At 39.6% G+C, this 20462-nt stretch overlaps 1 protein-coding gene across 3 annotated transcripts in view; it reads left to right on the forward strand.

Moving 5' to 3' along the window:
* The window catches only part of LOC137295904 (cyclin-dependent kinase 17-like), a 108602-nt gene that overhangs the window by 52830 nt on the left and 35310 nt on the right, over window positions 1-20462 (forward strand). Inside the window, exon 1 of one of the 3 annotated variants that reach the window (XM_067827482.1) lies at window positions 18599-18756. The exons of the other annotated variants lie outside the window; for them this stretch is intronic. Within the exon in view, the coding sequence (XP_067683583.1) occupies window positions 18675-18756 (82 nt within the window). The 5' untranslated portion in view covers window positions 18599-18674. Of the gene's footprint in view, window positions 1-18598; window positions 18757-20462 lie in introns of those variants that run through there. 3 annotated transcript variants of the gene reach the window in all.

The following is a 20462-nucleotide window of genomic DNA, read 5'->3' on the forward strand; positions in this document are numbered from 1 at the left end:
TGAGGTGAAGTGAGGTGAGGTGAACATGAATCTGACGTGATGTTACATCACATACCACTAACTGAACCAGGAAGTGTCAGCTTCAAGTTGAATCTACTTATGAGGAAACGAGGAACAAAACAATATGGGATTGATTTTCTGCCACATGGAGGATTCTGTTTATTCAAGTGAAAGAAACAGAAATGCTGGTTCATCTTGAAAAATGAACCCAAACCATGTGTTGTGGCTTAGTAATGTTAGCATCAAGTGTATCCCCTGGCAGACGTAAATCAACACCTCAAATTGCTATTGGAACTTAATTTTGAGAATTCTGTGAAGAGAGTCTGCATTTATATCTGTCAAGTCACTGTTTATGTTTCCTGCAAGTCTGGTGAGATTCTTCTGATCAGTGCATAACCTCATGCTTTTGAGTCATCAGTGTCAAACAACAGCCTTGATAAAAACTTGAAAGACATTCTATTATAATGTGTGTACTGCTTTCTGTTCATGATGAGAAGCCGAGATTTGGTCACACTGAGCCGTCTGTGAATGCTTCACTTGGAAAGGTCATTTGTCAGCAGCATTTATTTGTTTTTATAGAGCTGTGGTTGCGGGCTTGTATTGTCTGAACATGAGTCACAGAATGCGATGTGCATCAATGGTGTGACAACTGAAAGTACACCATTCAGGCAACATATACCTTGATGGTGGGAAGGCAGGTGCAACTTCTGTATTGTCATCACACCCAAGTAGATATTGCTCTGACACCACACTGTGATGCCGTGCTCAGACAGATCAACATTGTTTTAATGACCAGATGGTGCTTACATGCTTGCCTCCATATCTGATGCCGGTATCTAAGATACCTGGAGTTTGGGAATAAGCCCTAATTCTCACTGGAGACCACAGATTAGGTTGTCATCGATATTGTGAGAGCAGTTGTTGATTTATTATTGAAGCCATATGTCCACATGTTTGGATGAATTGTTATGGAAATACAGTGTGTTGACACTTGTGAAGCTGTGCGGTCTGAATGTCTCTTTTGTCCCAAGATTATGGAAGTTGGGCATGTTTTCAGACAAATTCAGAAGTATACTTGAATTTTCGTCACAAGAGTAACTTGTGGATGAAGCATTTGTTCATATCTACGTACGTCACCATCTTTCATTACTGAACTCTGTGATCCTCTGTTAATGAAGACTGAATGTTAGAGTTTGAATTCACTCATCAAGAACACCCAAGTCAAACAGAACTGAAATCAGTGAAATATTTGCATTTTGAATAACTCATTGATGTAACTTTTTTCCTTGGTGGAATTTGAACTCTAGAGGAGGTTTTGCCAGATTACACTGTTTGATGTCTGTGGTCTATCTTGTGTCTACGCAGTGATTTTCTTGATGGATTGGCTATTTTACCTACGAAGACGAGACAAGATATAGGTGCTCCGACAGATTTAGTGGATCAGCCAGATAATTCTGACATGATGAATATCCTCTGCCAAGGCCGGATGTGAAGAGCACTGATAGGTGGTACTGTCATGGACAAGATGCTTCTCTGACAGGATTTTCAGGATGCTGGTTTCTTGTCTAGCAGCAGTGTTCAGGATGCTGTTGTTAGTACACTGAGAAGGATGGATACTAGAGTGATTACTGCCTGACAACTTCTAATGGTTCATATGTCCTTGAGTCTGATGGATGATGATTAGATGCTGTCATTTGTGATTGGGAAGTTATGATTTAACCATCTATGTCAGATCAAGTTAAAAAGTTGGAATGTGGAGTGGAGAATTTAGTTGAAGACATTTGCAGTTTGCTTGACTTTGTGTTGATTTGTAGAAATTGCAAAGTCATCTTCTCTAGTGGTGATAGGGTTGTGTATAAGTTTGCTTGTCTGTGATCACCAGCATTGTGTAAATCACTCATTACTGAAGAAATATCAATGAAATCGTATCCATCTTGAGTTTGTGCCTGCAACGTTTGCATCAGCTAATAGCACTATTGAAACTTGGTAAAACATCAGTTTCTGTGGACTTATAAGACTGTTAGTAGCTGAGAGCACAAGACCAGACGGAATTTCATTAGACTTAGCTTTTGGACTAGTAGAAGTCACAGAATGAGCCTATTAAAAGAGATGTGACATTTGACTTGTTTGACTTTGTGAAGTAATATGATCACTTCAGTCAACAAACATGTACAGAGAATGAGAATGTCATCACACAATATAAGCTGTTTCCAGCAGAATGTATTGACACAGCGTGATCACATTGCTGAACAGTAATGTCACGGCAGACAATTAGTGGGGCATCAGTGTGTAGGTATCTTGCCGTCTTGCATGTAGGCATCTGTATTAACCTAGTCATGATTTGATAATGAGAACAATCACTTCAGTTGGAAATTCCCAGGAGCGTCCCGATCTTGACAAGACAAATGGTCAGTTCCAGATCAAGGAGGTAAATTCTGAAGACCACTTGTCTCAGACTTCCAGTGTAATTTGTTCTGTGGCATCAGTATAATTTTGATGACCCAGTGGTTATTCCAAGACTGTTGATGAATTGACTTTGATTGAGATCTTTATCAATAAATTCCTATTGATCCAGAATTCAGCTGGTCAGAAAGCCTGACTCTGCACAGTGGACAGCACTCTACAGACTATATCTCTCTCTCCAACTCGGACTGAGCAATGGTGATCAAGCACATTGTGTAGCACCTATTTCCAAACAAGGATAGATCCCCTAGCCTGTGAAGTAATTACAGACCCCAAACTTTTACCATGATCTCGGTCAAGGGAATGACCATTGGTCAAGCCTAAGCTCCTGTCTCATGCGGTTGTGATTCTGAATAACACATACTTAGATCCTGAGTCAAGACTTCTAGAAGAATCAATTTCAGATAGGCAAGGTCCAGTCAGTCTTGATGTGTGTGTCAGTGGTGCTAGCCCTTCTGACAGGCTGCAGAAGCCTACATGCCATTATACAAGGTAACACCTCAAAACTGAATGGCACTGGTGAGGTAGGGGAGATGACATGGTTTGTGTGCCAATTAATTTTTTTCATTAAGCCAGTTTTGGACTGTTGGCATTTGAAGCCTTCTGATAATGTCTTTCAGACTTTTTGTTTTAAATTTGTCTTTTCTTTCTTTCTTTTTTGGGAGGGTTGGGGGAAGGGTGGGTTTACTTCATCTAACACACTACTTTAATATAGATTATATTTGGAAAGTGCATGATGAATAAATGATTTCTTTGTTAAGTGTGTTCATCAAATAACTGTGATATTAAGTGTCTTATATTTCACATGAGTTTAAAAAGGAGCTATTGACTGTGGTGATTCACTGTTTTCATGTATGATTACAGCTCATGCAGAACATCTGCATACTAACCATCAGTAATGCAGCATGGCACTAGCTGCCCACAGCTGTTTGCTTAGTTGTAAATGTCTCCTTGGGTTAGTACAATTTTCACATATTTTTGAGTATTTTATTCAGTATAGTTACAATTTCGGGTTATTCTACATCCCAATATTGTTGTCAAGGTCAAGGGTAGATTAGGCCTTAAGCAACCCATACTTGCCATAAAAGTTGACTCTGCTTGTCCTAAGAGGTGATTAACAGGATTGGGTGGTCAGGCTCACTGATTTGGTTGGCACATGTCATTGGTCCCAATTTGTGCAGATCGATGCTCATGCTGTTGATCACTGTATTGTCTAGTCCAGACTCGATTATTTACAGACCACCACCGTATAGCTGGAATATTGCTAAGTGCAGCATAAAACTAAACTTACTCATTCATGTGTCTTGCTTGCATTGATAGTGGTTCCTATTATCAACCACTGGTTTCATCAGCCAGATTTCAATATTTCCAGCCTCTGTAATATGTTTTGCTGACATCAACAGAAAACAATTCACTGAGTCATCCTGCACAGTAGTTGTAGCACAGCTTATTTAGTTTTTCACACATCACCACAAAACGTTCACTCTACCCGACCCAAAGCCTGCTTAAGCTGTGAGAACATTATTTCTGAAAGCTAACTGGAATGGTCAGACTGCTGTGCCAGTTCTGATGAGGCATATTTCACATTGATTACAGGTTTCTATGTTGCTTTTCTGTGGACTGAATGTGTTAGACTCCAATAACCCTTTTGCTGGCTCTGTGTTGTGCGTCAATAGAAACGAAAAATGTTCCTTGGCAACACTACAGTTTCTTGACGTCTTCACAACATGTGTGTTATTGAATACAAAATTAGCATTATTACTGCAGCAAGGCCTTTAAAGCATAGACGTTGGAGGAATCCAGCAGCCGCTAATTGGGTTTAATTGTGTCTATGAATCTGTCTCGTTGGAACATGCATGTTGATACACAAGTAATCATCATTGATTTCTAATGCATTCATGACAAGCTTAAGCGATGTTTTTAAATCTTATTTTTCAACTTCACACGAAATATAAATGACTTACAGTCATATTTATGTTGAAATGTTTTCCATTAATTATGGCACTGCAAACTGAAACCAGAGAAACTAATCTTTCCAGATTTGATGAACATTTATTTGTCTGTTGTTTCATTTACCAAAAAGAGAAAGATGATGTTTCTAAGATTTTTAATGAATGATTAACTGCTGTCAGAATATAACCAATTATTAATTACAACAGCGATTCTAAGGTTGTAATAAGCTACTGGTGAAAAACATCATTTGGGAAGATTACAAACTGATGAAAAGTTGTTATGCAATGATAAAGTTATTTTGAAGTGTGAGAACTTTAATTATATATATTGCTGCCAGGAAAATGATACCAGGTTACTTAAGATACACCAGGCGTAAACAATGAGTCTATTGTTTATTGTTGCCAGGCATGGATGTAACAGCTAAATAAACACCTGTGTTCAGATTGAAACCTGATGTCTTGAGATATTCTACTTTGGAATGTGTACCTGGTCTTTACATTCATGGCAGACTCCCTTTCCTTCATTGTGAACTAGTAGTCAGGAGAATAGATTGTTTTTACTGCATATCGAGTAGTGTTCATTCACAATACCCCTTTCCTGCCAACTGTTCTCCATAACCGTGATGGGTATTCGATGGAAAGAGTGCTCAGTGTTTGTTGTTCCATCTGCTGTGCATAACCCCTGGGCTGTTCCATCTGTCATGCACACTCTTGGAGGCATTCCATCCGTTAAGCTGCAGATGCTTAAGATCAAATATCTGCAGGTATTTGCTTTAGTTAAGGTAGTAATGGTAGGCTGCTGATAGGAAATTAAGAGAAATAACATTATAATTTTCTTAAAATTAAAGCTTTGATATTGTATAGTATATATAGTATAAATACTTATATAGATGATGGGTAATGTTGATATTGTGATTTTTAGCAAGGGCATTGTGACATGAAACAATTTGTGATTAAAAGAGAAGTCTGTGATTACAGAAGGCAATGTCTGGAAGGAGTATTATATCTTCCAACATCAGACTGTTCCATGAAGGTCTAGGGTAGAATAGATCTTCAGCAACCCATGCCTGCCTAAAGAGACAACTCTGCTTGACATAAAAGCTAAATAATGGGGTCAGGTGGTCAGGTTCACTGACTTGGTTGACACGTCATTGGTTGTAGATTGTGCAGATCGATGCTCATGCTGTTTATTGTTCACTGAATTATCTGGTCCAGACTTGGTTATTTACAGATCGCCACCATATAGATGGAATATTGCTCAATGCGACATAAAACTAAACTCACTCACTCACTCACTCACTCATTCAGTCACTCCAACATCGGACTGGCATCCCAGGATTTAGCTGAAGTGCTGTGAAACCCAGCTCCCTCAAAGTGACGCAAAACCTACTCCACTGGGAAGGGAGATTTGTAGGAGGTTTACCTTATCATGAACTTGTTTTAACATTGTGGCCTCTGTTTCACTAATTTGCTCTACACTGAAGGACACATTTTCCCAAATGAAAACTCTAAATATGCATATTGTGTTGTTTCCATGCCACAGGCAAGCCTGTCTCACAGGCCTTGAAGGATAAATTTAATTTCCTCAGCTCTGTTCCCAGGAATTAAGGATGGTCCTTGGCTTCATTCGGGTTTGTTTTGAAGATAAATAATGTTAGATATATTTCCCTGTAAGATAACTAGATTTCTGGAACTAAAAGTCTAGCCATGGGCAGCATGTTAATCTTCTGGGATAAATTCCTTGAAGTTGTATGTCCAAAACAGTTTATACAACAGTGTGCAACAGTTTAGCGTTAAGTTGTCTTTGAAGATGTTTCTTGTTTTTTTCCCATGATGAATGAAACTTCATACAGCTACTTTTCAATCATATTTTGAGTTGCTGGTAGAGATGATTCCAGGTCCTGGTACATGTGATTAGCAATGGTGACAGTGGGGTAGTCTAGTGGTTAAGGCATTTGTTCTTCACATGGAAGACCAGGGTTTGATTCCCAACATGGGCACAATGTGCGATGCTCATTTCTAGTGTCCCCAACTGTGATATTTCTGGAATATTGTGAAAAGTGGCATAACAAAACTAAACTCTCTCTCAACCATTAGCATTGACTACTCTTGTGTCACTCACCCACTCACTCACTCAAAGTGAGTGATTTTGAATACATGCGTGTCTGGATGACAGTGTTCTGACAGGAAGACTTTCTTGACATAGCATGGCAGCACACACTGATTTACGTCACAGTAGGCTAAGTCTACAGGATTACTCAGTTAGGTCAGGGCCAGATATTGTTGCACGCAAAGCAAGATGTGACTTAACTGAAAGATTGATCACTGTTGTACGAATCTCCAGTGTTAACTGCTTGACATTTCAAGGTCCAGGTTCAGGATCACACATCATATCATGAAAATGATGTTTGGAAACATTGGTTCTGTTCCCAATGAGGGATGGGTAGCTCACTGGTTAAAGCGTTTGTTCATCACGTCAAAGGCCCGGGTTGTATTCCACACATGCGTGAAATGTGTAAAGCCCATTTCTGGTGTCCCCTGTCGTGATATCACTGCTATATTGCTAAAAACCATACTCACTCACTTACTTTTTTCAATGGTCACTTAAAAACATAAACAGGGAGTATTTAGTTCAAACTTTATGATAGAGCCCAGTTAAATCATCAGAGCAGTATCATATGGTTGCAGTGATATATTGTGTTCACCCTTACAAGAGCATTATTTTGCTGCAACATTTGTAAGTAACAAGTGGTGCAGTTGACTTGAGCACTCAAATTTGCAATGGCAAATTGCTTCCCCTTATTGTACCAGGAGCTTGTGATGTTGGGTTCTCATCTTATTCACTGTAATGATTTTTGGTTTGACTCAATCAGGTGGTGCATTTGGCTTAGACACTCAAATTTGCAGTGGTGTCTTGCTTCCCTGTATTGTACCAGCATCCTGCGATCTTTGATTCAAACCTCATTCACTCTAACGATTCTTGTTTTGACAGACTCATTCAGGTGGGGCAGTTGTCTTCTCCCACCAGATTTACTGCACTCTGTTGTTTCACGTCTGTTGTTTCTCCCAAGTGTCCCAGAATCCTGTGATCATGGGTGCTAATCCCATTCTTTCTAATGATTGTTAGTTTGACAAATCTATTCAGGTGATACATTTGTCTTGGGCACCCAGATTTACTGCTCTCAGTGTCGCAGGATCCCAGGATCTAATCCCATTCATTGATTCTTGGTTTTCGCAGGCCCAAATCTGCTGCACTTTGTAGAATCCATAAACATCATGGATGATTTGAGGTCCCCTCCCACATTAAGGAGACATGCGGTGATGAAACAGAAATAACAGTCAAATCAGTTTAAGACCCAAGTCACTTCACTCAAGCATGTGGTGCTTGCCACCTATCATAGCTGGTCTCCAGCTGTTATTTCAAAAACAGATCTGTCAGCACCTAGGATGGGGAACGGTTTACACTAATGCAATACTCAGGATAAACCTTCAACTTCAATCAATATACAGGACAAGGCCCTACGACCTGGAGTTCCAGTTTATTTACCTTATAGAAGGCTCAGTAAAAATAATCTTTGCCAATCAGTCGGATATTAGCTTCTGTTTGCTTACATCTAGGTGATCTGTGAGGATGCTAGAGTCTCTTAATTAAGTACATCTTCCATCTTGTTGGTATTTGTGATGAAATCAGAGTGTGCTTTCAGAAATTGATGGCACTGACACAAGGTGTAATTCTTTATCACTAAGACAGAATGTCTGTCAAGTTGGGCAAATCTGTTAAATACTGTAGTTAATTCTAATTTTGCAACCTCTTTTGAAAGCTTGCACAATCTCTGTATCATCCAAATTAGGCAAGTGGACCTATATGGTTATTCTTTTACAGTTCTTGTACTGGTAGTTTGTTCCTGACAATGACCTTGCAGTGTTTGCCTTAAGCATAATAATTTAATAGTCATCATGACTTTTTCTGTCATGAGAGGGAGTTGTGGACATGTTTTGGGAGTCAGATACACAGGTTTTCCTACATCATGGCAAACTCTGACCTTGTCCTTATGGTGTGATATCAAAGAAGATTGTATATTATGTCTAATTCATCATCACCTAAACTGATGTCGCACGCTTGAACAGTAGAATCGGGTGTCATTATCCTCATATTTGCAGCAAGTGGATACTGATGCTGGTCATTTATAGCTGGACCATTCATGACAAGTTACTCACAAGTGATGACAGGAGTGAAGTGCTTTGTCCATCTTCTTAATGAACATGCAAGCTCTGCTGGTCTTCAAGCTAGTCCTACATGGACAGTTTGGTATATATCGAACAGGGTTAAGTCCTGATAAAGGCTTTAAATGGAAGCATGTGGTTAGTGGTAAAGTCTGTGCATGTCACTCATTCATTTCCTGTTGTGGTCAGTGAACAGTGAATAACACCAACGCTAGTGCTTTGCCCGGGCCTTTGAAATTAGCATCAAGTGATGATATTCATTTACACAAACCTCCACAACTCAGTGTCATTACATCATCATTCTATGTTGGTCTATTATGTCTCAGAGTCTGTGAACCATATTAATTTTCATTCTGCCTGAAGAGGGGTGGGGGGATTTAGCTGAGTGGTTAAAGTATTTGTCACGCTGAAGACCCAGGTTTGATTCCTCACATAGTTACAAAGTGTGAAGCCCATATCTGGTGTCCCCTGTTGTAATGTTGCTGGAATGTTGCTAACTGCAGCATAAAAACTCACTCACCCACTCACTCACTCACTCACTCACTCACTCACTCACTCACTCACTTGTCATGCCATCAATCGCTATCTCATACTTTTTGTTATGTACCAATGTTCTTGGATATAGTTTATAAACTTAATCATGCTCAAAAGATGCTCAGTTTCGCTACTTGGTGACCCTCTGATTACTAGCAAGTGCCCTGCCAGTTGAAGATGGTGTGAATATTAATGTGTTGTAGTCAACTGGTAGATGTGTGCCTGTGGTTCTGGGACACCTGTGGAAGCCATGTGGGGCAGGGCAGCTTTCACCAAGGAGAAAACCCTCTGTCTCCACTATGTCTGCTATGGGGAGAATGCCTGCCTTGTCAGCAATGCTATACTATCCACGCTGCATGTTTCCTGAACTAGCTGCTGTAAATATTCCTCTTGTGCACACAGCACTTCAAGAGGAGGGCATGTGAAGAATTTATGTGGATTGAATTCCTCTATTTAAATCATTGCTTTGAATTTGAGCATTCTGTCCATCCTCAAATAACAGTTAACAGTTTCTTTAAAGGAAATGCTCACGGTGTACACATTATTGCATGCAAGTAGAAAACAGACTGATTTTATGGTAGGAATTTTTTGTTATACAGGGCTCCATTCCTCAAGGGGATCATATCACTATGACAGTCGTGAGTCTGTGTTAAAGTATGGGAGTTACGACTGTCATAGCGATACGATCGCCTTGAGGAATGAGAATATTTTCACTGTTTCTGCATGGAATGTTTGTGCATTTAATCTATCTATCTGTCTGTCTGTCTGTCTGTCTGTCTGACTCACTTCCCTTTAGGGTGTTTTGGGGTTTGGCAAGGCAAGAGAAGTAACAGGAGAGCAATATTATGCAGTGAAAGTGTATGTTTCATGAAGCGTATGTATACAAACTGATCTTTGTTTTGAGTAATGAGTTTCAAATAGGATTGGTCTTGGAATGGTTTTGCCAGAATGGAAGATAGTTCTCTACGCAGTGACTTTCTCTTCTATTACCTGTGATAGAATGACCAAACTGCCAGTCTTGTTAGGGTCGTTGGGTAGCCTTGTAGTTATAGCTTTCATTCATCATGCCTAAGACCTGGGTTCGATTCCCCACATGGGTACAATGTGTGATGCCCATTTCTGGTGTCCCCTTCAGATATTATTGCTGGAATATTGTCAAAAGCTTGTAAAACTAAATGCAGCCACTCACTTTCATTAGCTTAGTGTTTAGTGTTGATATGTCAGTGGTGGAGACTTGGTTACGTCTTATGTTAAAGTGCCAAACCCCAAACTCCTCTGTGACCCTGTGATATTTGCTGGAATTCCAGCAGTAGATGCAGCAAGCGTTCCACATGTGACTGACCTTCAGTTCCATAAGAAATGAAGCAGACGTATGACAACACTGTGATTGTGATGCCTATTAAGGGAATTGAAGAACACACATTTTATGTATGTACTTGTGCCTAAGCATATCAGCTCTCTTGTTGAATGTTCAATTCCTGGCAACGTTGGGAACTGGGGAGGCCTATTTTTGTCCAACATGTGGATCAGCTGAGAGGTTCTCATGTGGTCATTCCCCTCTTCTATCTTTGTCTGTATCACCTTCTGTATCTCCCAATGTGCAGTTGCCTCACATCAGTTGTGGCAAGATAAACCAACGTTGTAAAATGTTCATTTCCTGCGAGCTTCGTACTTCGCAGATAAATCTGCTCCCCATGCTAAGAGGGGAATAAAATTCAGATTTGAGAAATCAAAACATTAATGAATACTGAATGCTGCTCACATTAACGTCATTGCGATATCAGATTACAGTCAGGTTGATAAATAACATGCCGGATGAGCACCAGTGTACCTGGTGTTAGATCAGTGTTATGTTTAGGTTATTTATTCAAGTCCTGAAACACATGAAACTTGTCTATTTCTTCATGAGGTATTTTATGGAGGTTTTAGTACAGCAGTAACAAATGTCTTTTACTCATGCATTTTTTATGATTATGATTTGTGTTAGAAGAAGTCTTTCCGGGAAATTATTCTAAAAATTTTGACAAATTTGAGAATTTTGGTGAGGAAGATCATGTAAATGGTATAATCTACTACTCAAAAGTGGTGAAGAACACCCAATACTTTCATATTACTATAGTTAATCTATCTTTTATACTATAGTAATATGAGAGAAATCAGTGCTTAAGCTATTTTGAGTAGTGTATTTATACTCAAAAGAGGTGAAGAACACCCAATACTTTCATATTACTATAGTTATTATATCATTTATACTATGACAGCAGTATGAGAGAAATCAGTGCTTAACCTATTTTGAGTAGTGTATTAATATGAATATCTTTGCTTTCAACACAATCAGTCATATAGATCAAATTTACCATGAATAAGATGAATTATGTGTTGATGTAATTTATAAACGTCACCAGTTGATTATTCACTTTATTCAAGTATTCCAGTCTCAAGACAGACACATCAGCATAGGACTCCAGGCATCCATTAGGCCAGCCTAGTCTGGTAATTGGGACATTATTGCTGCATTTAGAACAGACAGGATAGCCATTCACAACCAGTTGGCCTTGATTTAAACCGTCTTACAGTCGGATTGATTTGAGCTGGACACTTCCACTGACCATTGGGATGAGGAATTACTGTTTTCAATAGGGATGCTGAGGGGGAATATCCTCCACAACCAGTCCAGGTTTAGCTGAGCGGGGTGTAAGATGTCTAAATTGATGCTATTACCATGTAATCTCAGTTGTGCTTGATAATGGCAAATCAATTTGTTGGTGTTAGAGAAACCACAAGGACGTAATTAATGATTTCGAGAGGATTAAATGAGGAGACCCAGACCAGGCCATCTGTGGTCAGTTTGATTTCTCTTTGCGTATTCTGCAGACAGATGGGAGGGAAGGTTTGTGAGTGTTCCTTGCAGGTGGTGGCTGGGAAAATAATGAAGTCCTATCATGGTTTTCTTTAATTTGCAGGATATACCTGTTATTTTTTTGTGCAAAAAGTACTTGCAGTTGATTGGGATGATTGAGTGGGTTAGGTTTGGGATTTCTTGAAGATATCTTAGGGCACCAGGTTCTGTAGGCTTCATAGTCACAGCTCCCCACTGACTTTACTTCTGTTGCCAATTGCCTGTTGCAGAAGAATTTCTTCCTGTTGATCCAAGTTTAATCCACATGACTGTTGAAATAGAAGTGATAGCTGTGTCTTCAGATATAATTGCATCTGCTGCTGCTGTATCCTTAGACTTGCTGTATGTTTGTTGTTTAATGCCACATTTGGTAACATTTCAACACTGTGGTGACAGTGGTAATTGATCAATTCTGGACCAAACAGCCCAGTGGTCAGTGACATGAGCATCAATCTTTGCAATATGGATATGATGGTAACTTCATGACTCGATTGTTTCCAAACATCGTACAGCTGTAATACTGTTGAAACTCATGATATAGTCAGAATTGTACATTCGACTGTAGATGTGGAAAGGGTTTTGTTTCCTCTATTTGTCTCGCCTCACCGTAAACTGCCTCTGTGGTGTTGTGGTTAGAGCATCCGTCCACTGAGTGGAAGGTCGTGGGCTCGATCCCAGGCCTTGTCATACGAAAAGACTTCAAAATGTGGTACTTTTTGGTCCCTGCCTGTCCATCAACATTATAGGTACAACAAGGACTGGTCGACTCGGAGTCATTATAATGTCTCTAAAAGGGGTATTCATGCTTAACTTCCACATGGTATCTCGGTAATCTAGCACTATAAAACCACTATAAAAGTCTGGACTAGTGCAAGCCGTCACATATAAACATGTATGCATGTCATCGTATGAGTGAAATGTTGTCAAGCATGATGTTAAACCTCACCTCACCTCACCTCACCTCACCTCACCTCACCTCACCTCACCTCACCTCACCTCACCTCACCTCACCTCACCTCACCTCACCTCACCTCACCTCACCTGCAAAGGTCAACTTAGACTAAAGTTCTTGTAACAGGTATTGGATTGGATGAAAAATATTTTTTACAGACTGCTTTCATACAGCAGGAATGTTGCTGAGTGTGCTCTATATAGTCATGCTAAAGGGCTCTGTGAATGAACGATGGGTGAAGAGGTTTGTAAACTTCACAATTAGATATTTGTGCATTTGACATTTGGATTAGCAGCCTAATCCATTCGAATTAGCAGACTAATCCAAATGTTATTGAAAAAAATGTTTGTCATTAAATGACATTGCAACAATCTACTGTTGGCTCCAGCGAAAAAAGTGTCAGAAAAGTAATCCTTTTGAAACCATGGGCAACATAAGGACAACAACAAGTAGTTATTAGAATTTGTCGTGTTGTTCCTTTTGTTTTCTATTGTGGTGTGGACCCATGAAGATCCGGATTAGATTGGTTGTCAGTAACCTGTGCCTGTCTCCCCATCAAGATCCGTGTTAGGATTGGCCTTCAGTAACCCATGCTTCTCTCCCCGTGAAGACCTGTGTCAGAATTGGTCTTCAGTAACACGTGATTGTCTCCCCTGTGAAGATCCAGTTTAGAATTGGTCTTCAGTTACCTGTGCTTCTTTCCCCATGAAGATCCAGGTTAGAATCAGGCTTCAGTAACCCATGCTTCTCTCACCGTGAAGATCTGTGTCAGAATTGGTCTTCAGTAACACATGATTGTCACCCCTGTGAAGATCTGTGTTAGAATTGGTCTTTAGTAACCTATGTTTGTCTCCCTTGTGAAGATCCAGTTTAGAACTGGTCTTCAGTAACTTCTTGTAAGAGATGACTAACAGGTTTGAGTGGTGAAGCTCGCTGACTTGGCGGACCCTTGTCATCATATCCCATTCTCATTGATTAATGCTCATGCTGTTGATCACTGGATTGTCTGGTCCAGACTTGGTAACTTACACGCTGCCGCCATATAGCTGGAATGTTGCGAAGTGTAGCCTTAAAGAAAAAACATAGCAGTATTTCTGATTTGATGAGAGAATTTATTTTGCTTTGTCAGACCACCCAAGTGATAATAACAATGATTCTAACTTGTTTTGCCACACATAAACCTAATAACTATTATCATTTGGAACATGATTCAATGTTATTAATTTCAACTGAAACAATAAATCAGGAGTTGTCATCGATACTTTATATTTTTAGAGAACTTTAGAACTTGTAAACACCTGTTGAGAACACTGATACTCATATACTTTTCACCAGTATTTTGTCTTTTATGCCCAAGGCATCTGCTCCAGTTCAGAGGGAATATTCTGTCGGTTCAGAGGCAATATTCTATAGCTCTGATGATATATATTCAATATGGCATACAATGTAATCTGTTTCCAGCAGAGATTTCTTACGACTATTGAGAGGATTTTGATATATTATTCAAAGTTTTGTATCTAGGTATGAATGTTAGATGTGATCACTATTGTATTTGTTTCTTCCTGTTAATTTAATATGGGGCATGACTACAAAAGAATACAACAGGTGTTTACATGATTGGGTTACCTCCCTTATTGCTGGTTAATGGAAATCTATTTGCAGATCAGTTCATGGCTTATTTCCAAGGTCTCAGGATGTTAATATTTTACAACACAGAGCCATTAAAGCAGACGGGAGGCAGTAAAATCCTCATTTCCATTTATCACATGAAATGAGAGCATTTGATTTCATCTTGGGCAATATTATAAATATCCTGTTGAATGTTATTCTCTTGGCAGAGACGGGTGCTCTCTTTGGTAATGTTGGGATTCTTCTAAGTGGGCAGTCTTTGTGTTTAGATGTCTGACGTCAATGGCGATATTGGTTTGAGCAGCATAAACAGTGTCTATGAAAGCTGGGAGATATTGACATTGAGAGAAGAAGCACTGCCTATTGTTATCAGTCTTGGTAGAAATGGCAAAACTTGGCGTGCTTCAGCTGATAGTGTTTCACTGATGCACTGTGTGCCCGATTGTGCCTACATCCATATAGATCTGCAGAATACAACATTGTACCAGGGTTATTAGAGGAAATATTTCCGTTGAAGCCATTTCCTTTTGATGATAGCATGTTGTTTTTATAACCTTTCCACTGGTATAAATAGTAAATGTGATATATGTAATATGTGTATAATACGATTTGTCTCCAGCTACCACCATTTCTGGTGTGCCCTGCTGTGATATTGCAAGAATATTGCCTAAACCAGCATAAAACCATACTCACTCACTTCAGCTACCCAAACTGGTGACAGATGGGATTAGAGACTCTCTGACTTGACTGTCTCATGTCATTGTATTTCAACTGTGTATATCAATGTCCTGCTGTCTATCACTGGATTGTCTGGTCTGGACTGGATTATTTACTAACTGCTGCCATATTGCTGGACTATTGCTGAGTGCTCAGTTAAACAACAAACTGTATACAGTGTCTAATTCTGACCGGCTTGGGACTGACTAAAAAGTCTGAATTAGACAGCAGTCCTTGTTACACAGAAATTTCTTATATCGATGCCTGATCATATCAGTTATATGATCATCTTCATTTTGGTTTATAAATTAGCATTAATCATTTCAAAGGTCAAAAAACATTCACCACTAAACAAAATACACAAACCAATCAATGTGTTGTTAATTCAAGTTTAGACAAGGTAGACTTCCTGCTCAGTCTGGATTATAAAGCAATGTTGTTACTTGTTACTATAGTCCGAAATAATGAGAGTCCGAGATACTGAGTTTTTTTCATTACATCAGGACTGTAAGTTCAATCAAGTTGATACTCCAGAGTGCACTTTATATGAGAAACACAAATGGAGTAATGTCAGAATGGTTGTTAGTTATTAAATAACCATTTCATCAGTTATCAGGACAGTGGGGTAGCCTAATGGTACGTTGTGCTTGGTCATAATTTGCTGACTTAACTTTGTTCCCATTTATCTTTTCAATATCTTTGTATGAAAAATCCCCCTCAAATATAATTTTATTTTAATTTTTTAAAGGGTATCGAGATATTAGTCTTAAATTTGGAGTCTTGTTTTGATTCCATGTGAGTGAGTGAGTTTAGTTTTACGCCACACTCAGCAATATGTCAGCGGTCTGTAAATAATCGAGTCTAGACTGGACAATCCCGTGATCAACAACATGAGCTTCGATCTGTGCAATTGGGAACCGATGACATGTGTCAACCAAGTCAGGGAGCCTGACCACATGATCCCATTAGTCGCCTCTTACGACAAGCACAGTCACCTTTTATGGCAAGCATGGTTTGCTGAAGGCCTTTTCTACCCCGGGACCTTCATGGGTCTTTGATTCCATGTATTTTACTTGGTTCCGTTTGCTAACTAAACTGCCTTTGGTAAGGATTGCACATTGTCTATCGTATATACATCTTTCTGCTGGAAGTTGCCGACAAATGCTCGTACCTAAATATTTTTGTAATCCTATTTGTAGAACCTCATTTTGATTTCCGGTATTGACGATGATTTGTTTCTGAAACTAGTAACCTTTCTGTCAACATGGAGAAAGGGACATCCGTTGCAATATGCAGTGTGAAGACCAGAAGATAATAGTCAGAACATCCTGTCTATTGTAGTTGTATATCCCTTGTGTCTGTAGTTCGGCCACACACATCATCAGTGTCTTGTGAAAGAACATGATGATAACAGGAAACTGATGACTGTTTGATGTGTCACATATGACGTCAATTGCTCCCTCAGGCGGACGTTTGATAGTTCTCTATCAGGTACAATCATCCATATATGATACTGGTGATATTTTGTCTGTAGATCATGAAGGATTAATCTTTGTAACCTGAACCGCCACAGTGCAGGCGCTAGCAGTCTATGGTTTGAGGCTGTGAAGGAGTTTGTTTCATCAACTTGTCATTTCATCTTTTGGAGAGTGTTAATGAAGTTCTCAATGCTGATTTTATTTTTAGAGAGAGTTTGTGATATTTTGAATGGATAAATATTTCGTTTTGAAAACATAGGTACGAAGTGTTTCATCATTTGTCTGAAGGTATTGGTTTGCAACAGAATGTTTTGAATCCAGTATACATGATTTGGGACACAGCATCACTTTCTGTCTAGACCTGTTTTATTTGGGGCTTTAACATCAGTCAGTGAAGGAGGAAAGGGGGAAGTATTTGAGCAATATTGTGATGAGACGAAGATATACATCAATGACAAATAAATTTCCACAGTAACATTACAGTCAGGGTTAGGGAAACATAAAAGTTCAAGGCCTTTAAGGCAGGCTACTGTTTAGCAGCAGCAGTAGCAGTAGCAGTAGCAGCAGCAGCAGCAGCCTGTTTCGCAGTCCATGAACACCATCATTTTCCCTCCTTCCAAGCCCTTTCTGAAATGCTAATTCATAAATGAAGCAAAATGTCCCCATCTTCTGAATCTCCGGTGTCACAGTGGCTCACTGTCAGCTTGAAAGGAATTGTGGTTTCTGTCAAAATCATATATATTCAGAGACTCAGTTTTAGTCTATAGCAGCAGTGCCTCACTAGTATCTAGGGGCAGTGGTTTAGCCAAGTGGTTAAGGCGTTCACTCATCACTCTGACAACACAGGTTCAATTCCCCACATGGGCACTTTGTGTGAAGCCCATTTCTGGTGTCCCCGTGTGTGATATTGCTTGAATATTGGTAAAAGCATGGTAAACCTTACTGACTGACTCACTAGTATGCTATCTCCCTTCTCTGACTTCCAAAGCCCCTCCCTATACTAAGTCCCTTGTGTTAAGCACTGTTTCCCCCTTGTGGAGTGGACACTCCAAGCAGAACATGTTGACAGGTCATGCAGGACATGTTGGGAGGGCATGTTGTCGCCAGATGCACATTGCCTGTGTAGTCTCATGCTAGACAGCTGGTAAATTGAAACTGTTGAACAGATCCCCGAAGTACTCTGTAAGGGAACATGGCCCAGATTTAATGGGTTCTGCTGGCCATATGCTGTCTTCAACAATTATGCATTGATGCAATGGCGTGAACATGTCTCGTTATGTGATCATATCTCCTATTTTCTTCTTCATTTATATCTCTGCCTCTGTTTTTGTGTGATTTTCTGAATTTTCTCTTTCCTTTGCTATTTCTAATTCAAACATCAACCTTAAAAAATGTCAGTTTGTCCAGAAAACAGTAGATGATATTCAGTATAAATTATGTCAAGTTTGTTCTTGACAAAAAAAGTTCATGTAGAAGACATAACTTTGAGAGTTCTCCATTATCGATGAGAGCAGGACACATATGTGAGATGAATGGAAATTGTGTCACAAATATAAAATTATCTATAACACTTCCTTACTGTTGTACTTTCCCAGTTGGATCAGCTGCACATTGTCAGTACAGGAAATGAGACTGTTATTGTTTCTGGCAGATGAAAAACATCTGGTCTATGGCTGCAAGGGGAAGTGTATGTGCCAACTCTTCCCCCCTTGCCTCCCCTCCCTCCCCCACCCCCTACCTTAGCCCATTCAGTGTAACAACAGCCTACCAGGACTTAATGGGCAGCAGTACAGGAGTTAGGCAAACCTCTGGAAATAGCATGAACCATGTTCACATACATCTCTAAAGTTTTTGACTATGGCCTCAACTGGATTGGATGTAACTGTCGCAGCAGACACAGGAATGCAGGTAAGGTTATGTACATCAACACCACGCTTCCTTGTCTTTGGTGCAAGGTCGCTGACTCCGAACTTGTACAAGAGCGGAGGTAATGGCCTGTGTTAGACACGATGGATGAGTTCTTTCCACTAGATTTAGTTTCTGTTGTGCATCTTGAACATTCCGACACTAATTCTGCTGTAACTCAGACGCTAGTGTTTGTTTGGGGTAGGTGAAGACTTGCGTGTTTTCACACATGGTACCAAAATGGCAGAATGACCCAGCAACATGGAATCAGAACAATTACCAGCGTACTGTTATCTCCTTATGGGAATTGGTTTGGAACCATATTGTAGTGAGATTCCTGCTCACATCTGGCACTGTGTCAGAATGGGTGCAGCTACCTTCTAAATATATGACAATGCTCAAGATGGAGAAAGGCTTACGGAAGGCATTATGATAAGGGAGATATCAGTCCTTTGTGACTACAGGGAAGGGCGGGAGATGTCCCTTCCCCATGATGCTCACTGATGATGCTGGTCTTCTTAACTCGTGCCAACACTGATTGCTTTTGGGTCAAGATGTGAGACGAGGGAGCTGAACTCTGAAGTGTTGAATGAAGAGATGACCCATTTTGTCCCGGTATCCAGGAGTATGATCTGGGTTATCTGTTAATGGTTGGCAGATCAGATGCCAGCTGTGATTGAGTTACAAGTGGTTATATATGTACACTGAGGAAGCAGCATTCTTAATACTGGATGTCTGATAGCGAAATGCTAGTACTGTGAAATCTGTATGATTCTGGTATTACTGCTGGTTTCAAAATAGAAATTATCTGCATGAAATGATGTGGAATGTGAAGATATGAAAGTGATTTAGCTGGAAAGATAATTATGATGGAGTCTGAATACGGGTCAGGTGTTTTCTCTTCTTTTTGTCAGCCATTCTTTTGCCGTCTGCTCAATTACATATTTTTGTATCAGATATCATGAACCAATTATGAACGATCTTTGGTATCTGATGTATAATAGCTGACTAGATGTTTAACTGGATCCATATTGGGAACATTTTTAATCAAACCATCATCAATAAAATAAAAAAAAATAGTCTTTATGTTTATTCAGCCTGGCAAAACTTATGTTTGCACTATCTACTGTTGAATAGGTATTGAACAAAAATCTAGTTGTCCTACATTTCCCCAGGAAGATCTGTGTCAGAACTGATTTTCTGTTGCCCGTACTTAGCAATGTGATTATGGCATTTGCTTGTTACACTGAAGAACTAGGTTCAGTTCCCACATGGGTACAATGTGTAGAGCCCTTTTCTGGCTACCGTGATATTCCTGGAACATTGCTAAAAGTGGCATAAACCTAAACTCACTCATATCCCAATAGAATAGATCAATTTGGATGTCAATCAGAAGGTTGTGAGGTTCCAGTGTGATTATTTCCACAGACCTCAAATAGCTGAAATATTGCTGAAAGCAGCATTAAACATGTAACAAATATAATCCATAGCAGTTTGTACTTGGAGAATCAACAGAAGTGTCAAATGTCGTGCAGTGTGTCATACAGACCCCGAAACAAATACATGTATCCCCGGTACAGCCGGTGAAAATCTACAGTATGTAGCAAGTCTAGAATGCTTGGCAAGGCCAGATTACTACAGTTTCATCTCTTCAGTTGTGAAAATGAAGAAAATCCCTGGATTCCTTTGTATTACAGTTTATGGTTACT

This window comes from Haliotis asinina, chromosome 9 (assembly GCF_037392515.1).
Source record: "Haliotis asinina isolate JCU_RB_2024 chromosome 9, JCU_Hal_asi_v2, whole genome shotgun sequence".
NCBI lineage: Eukaryota > Metazoa > Mollusca > Gastropoda > Lepetellida > Haliotidae > Haliotis > Haliotis asinina.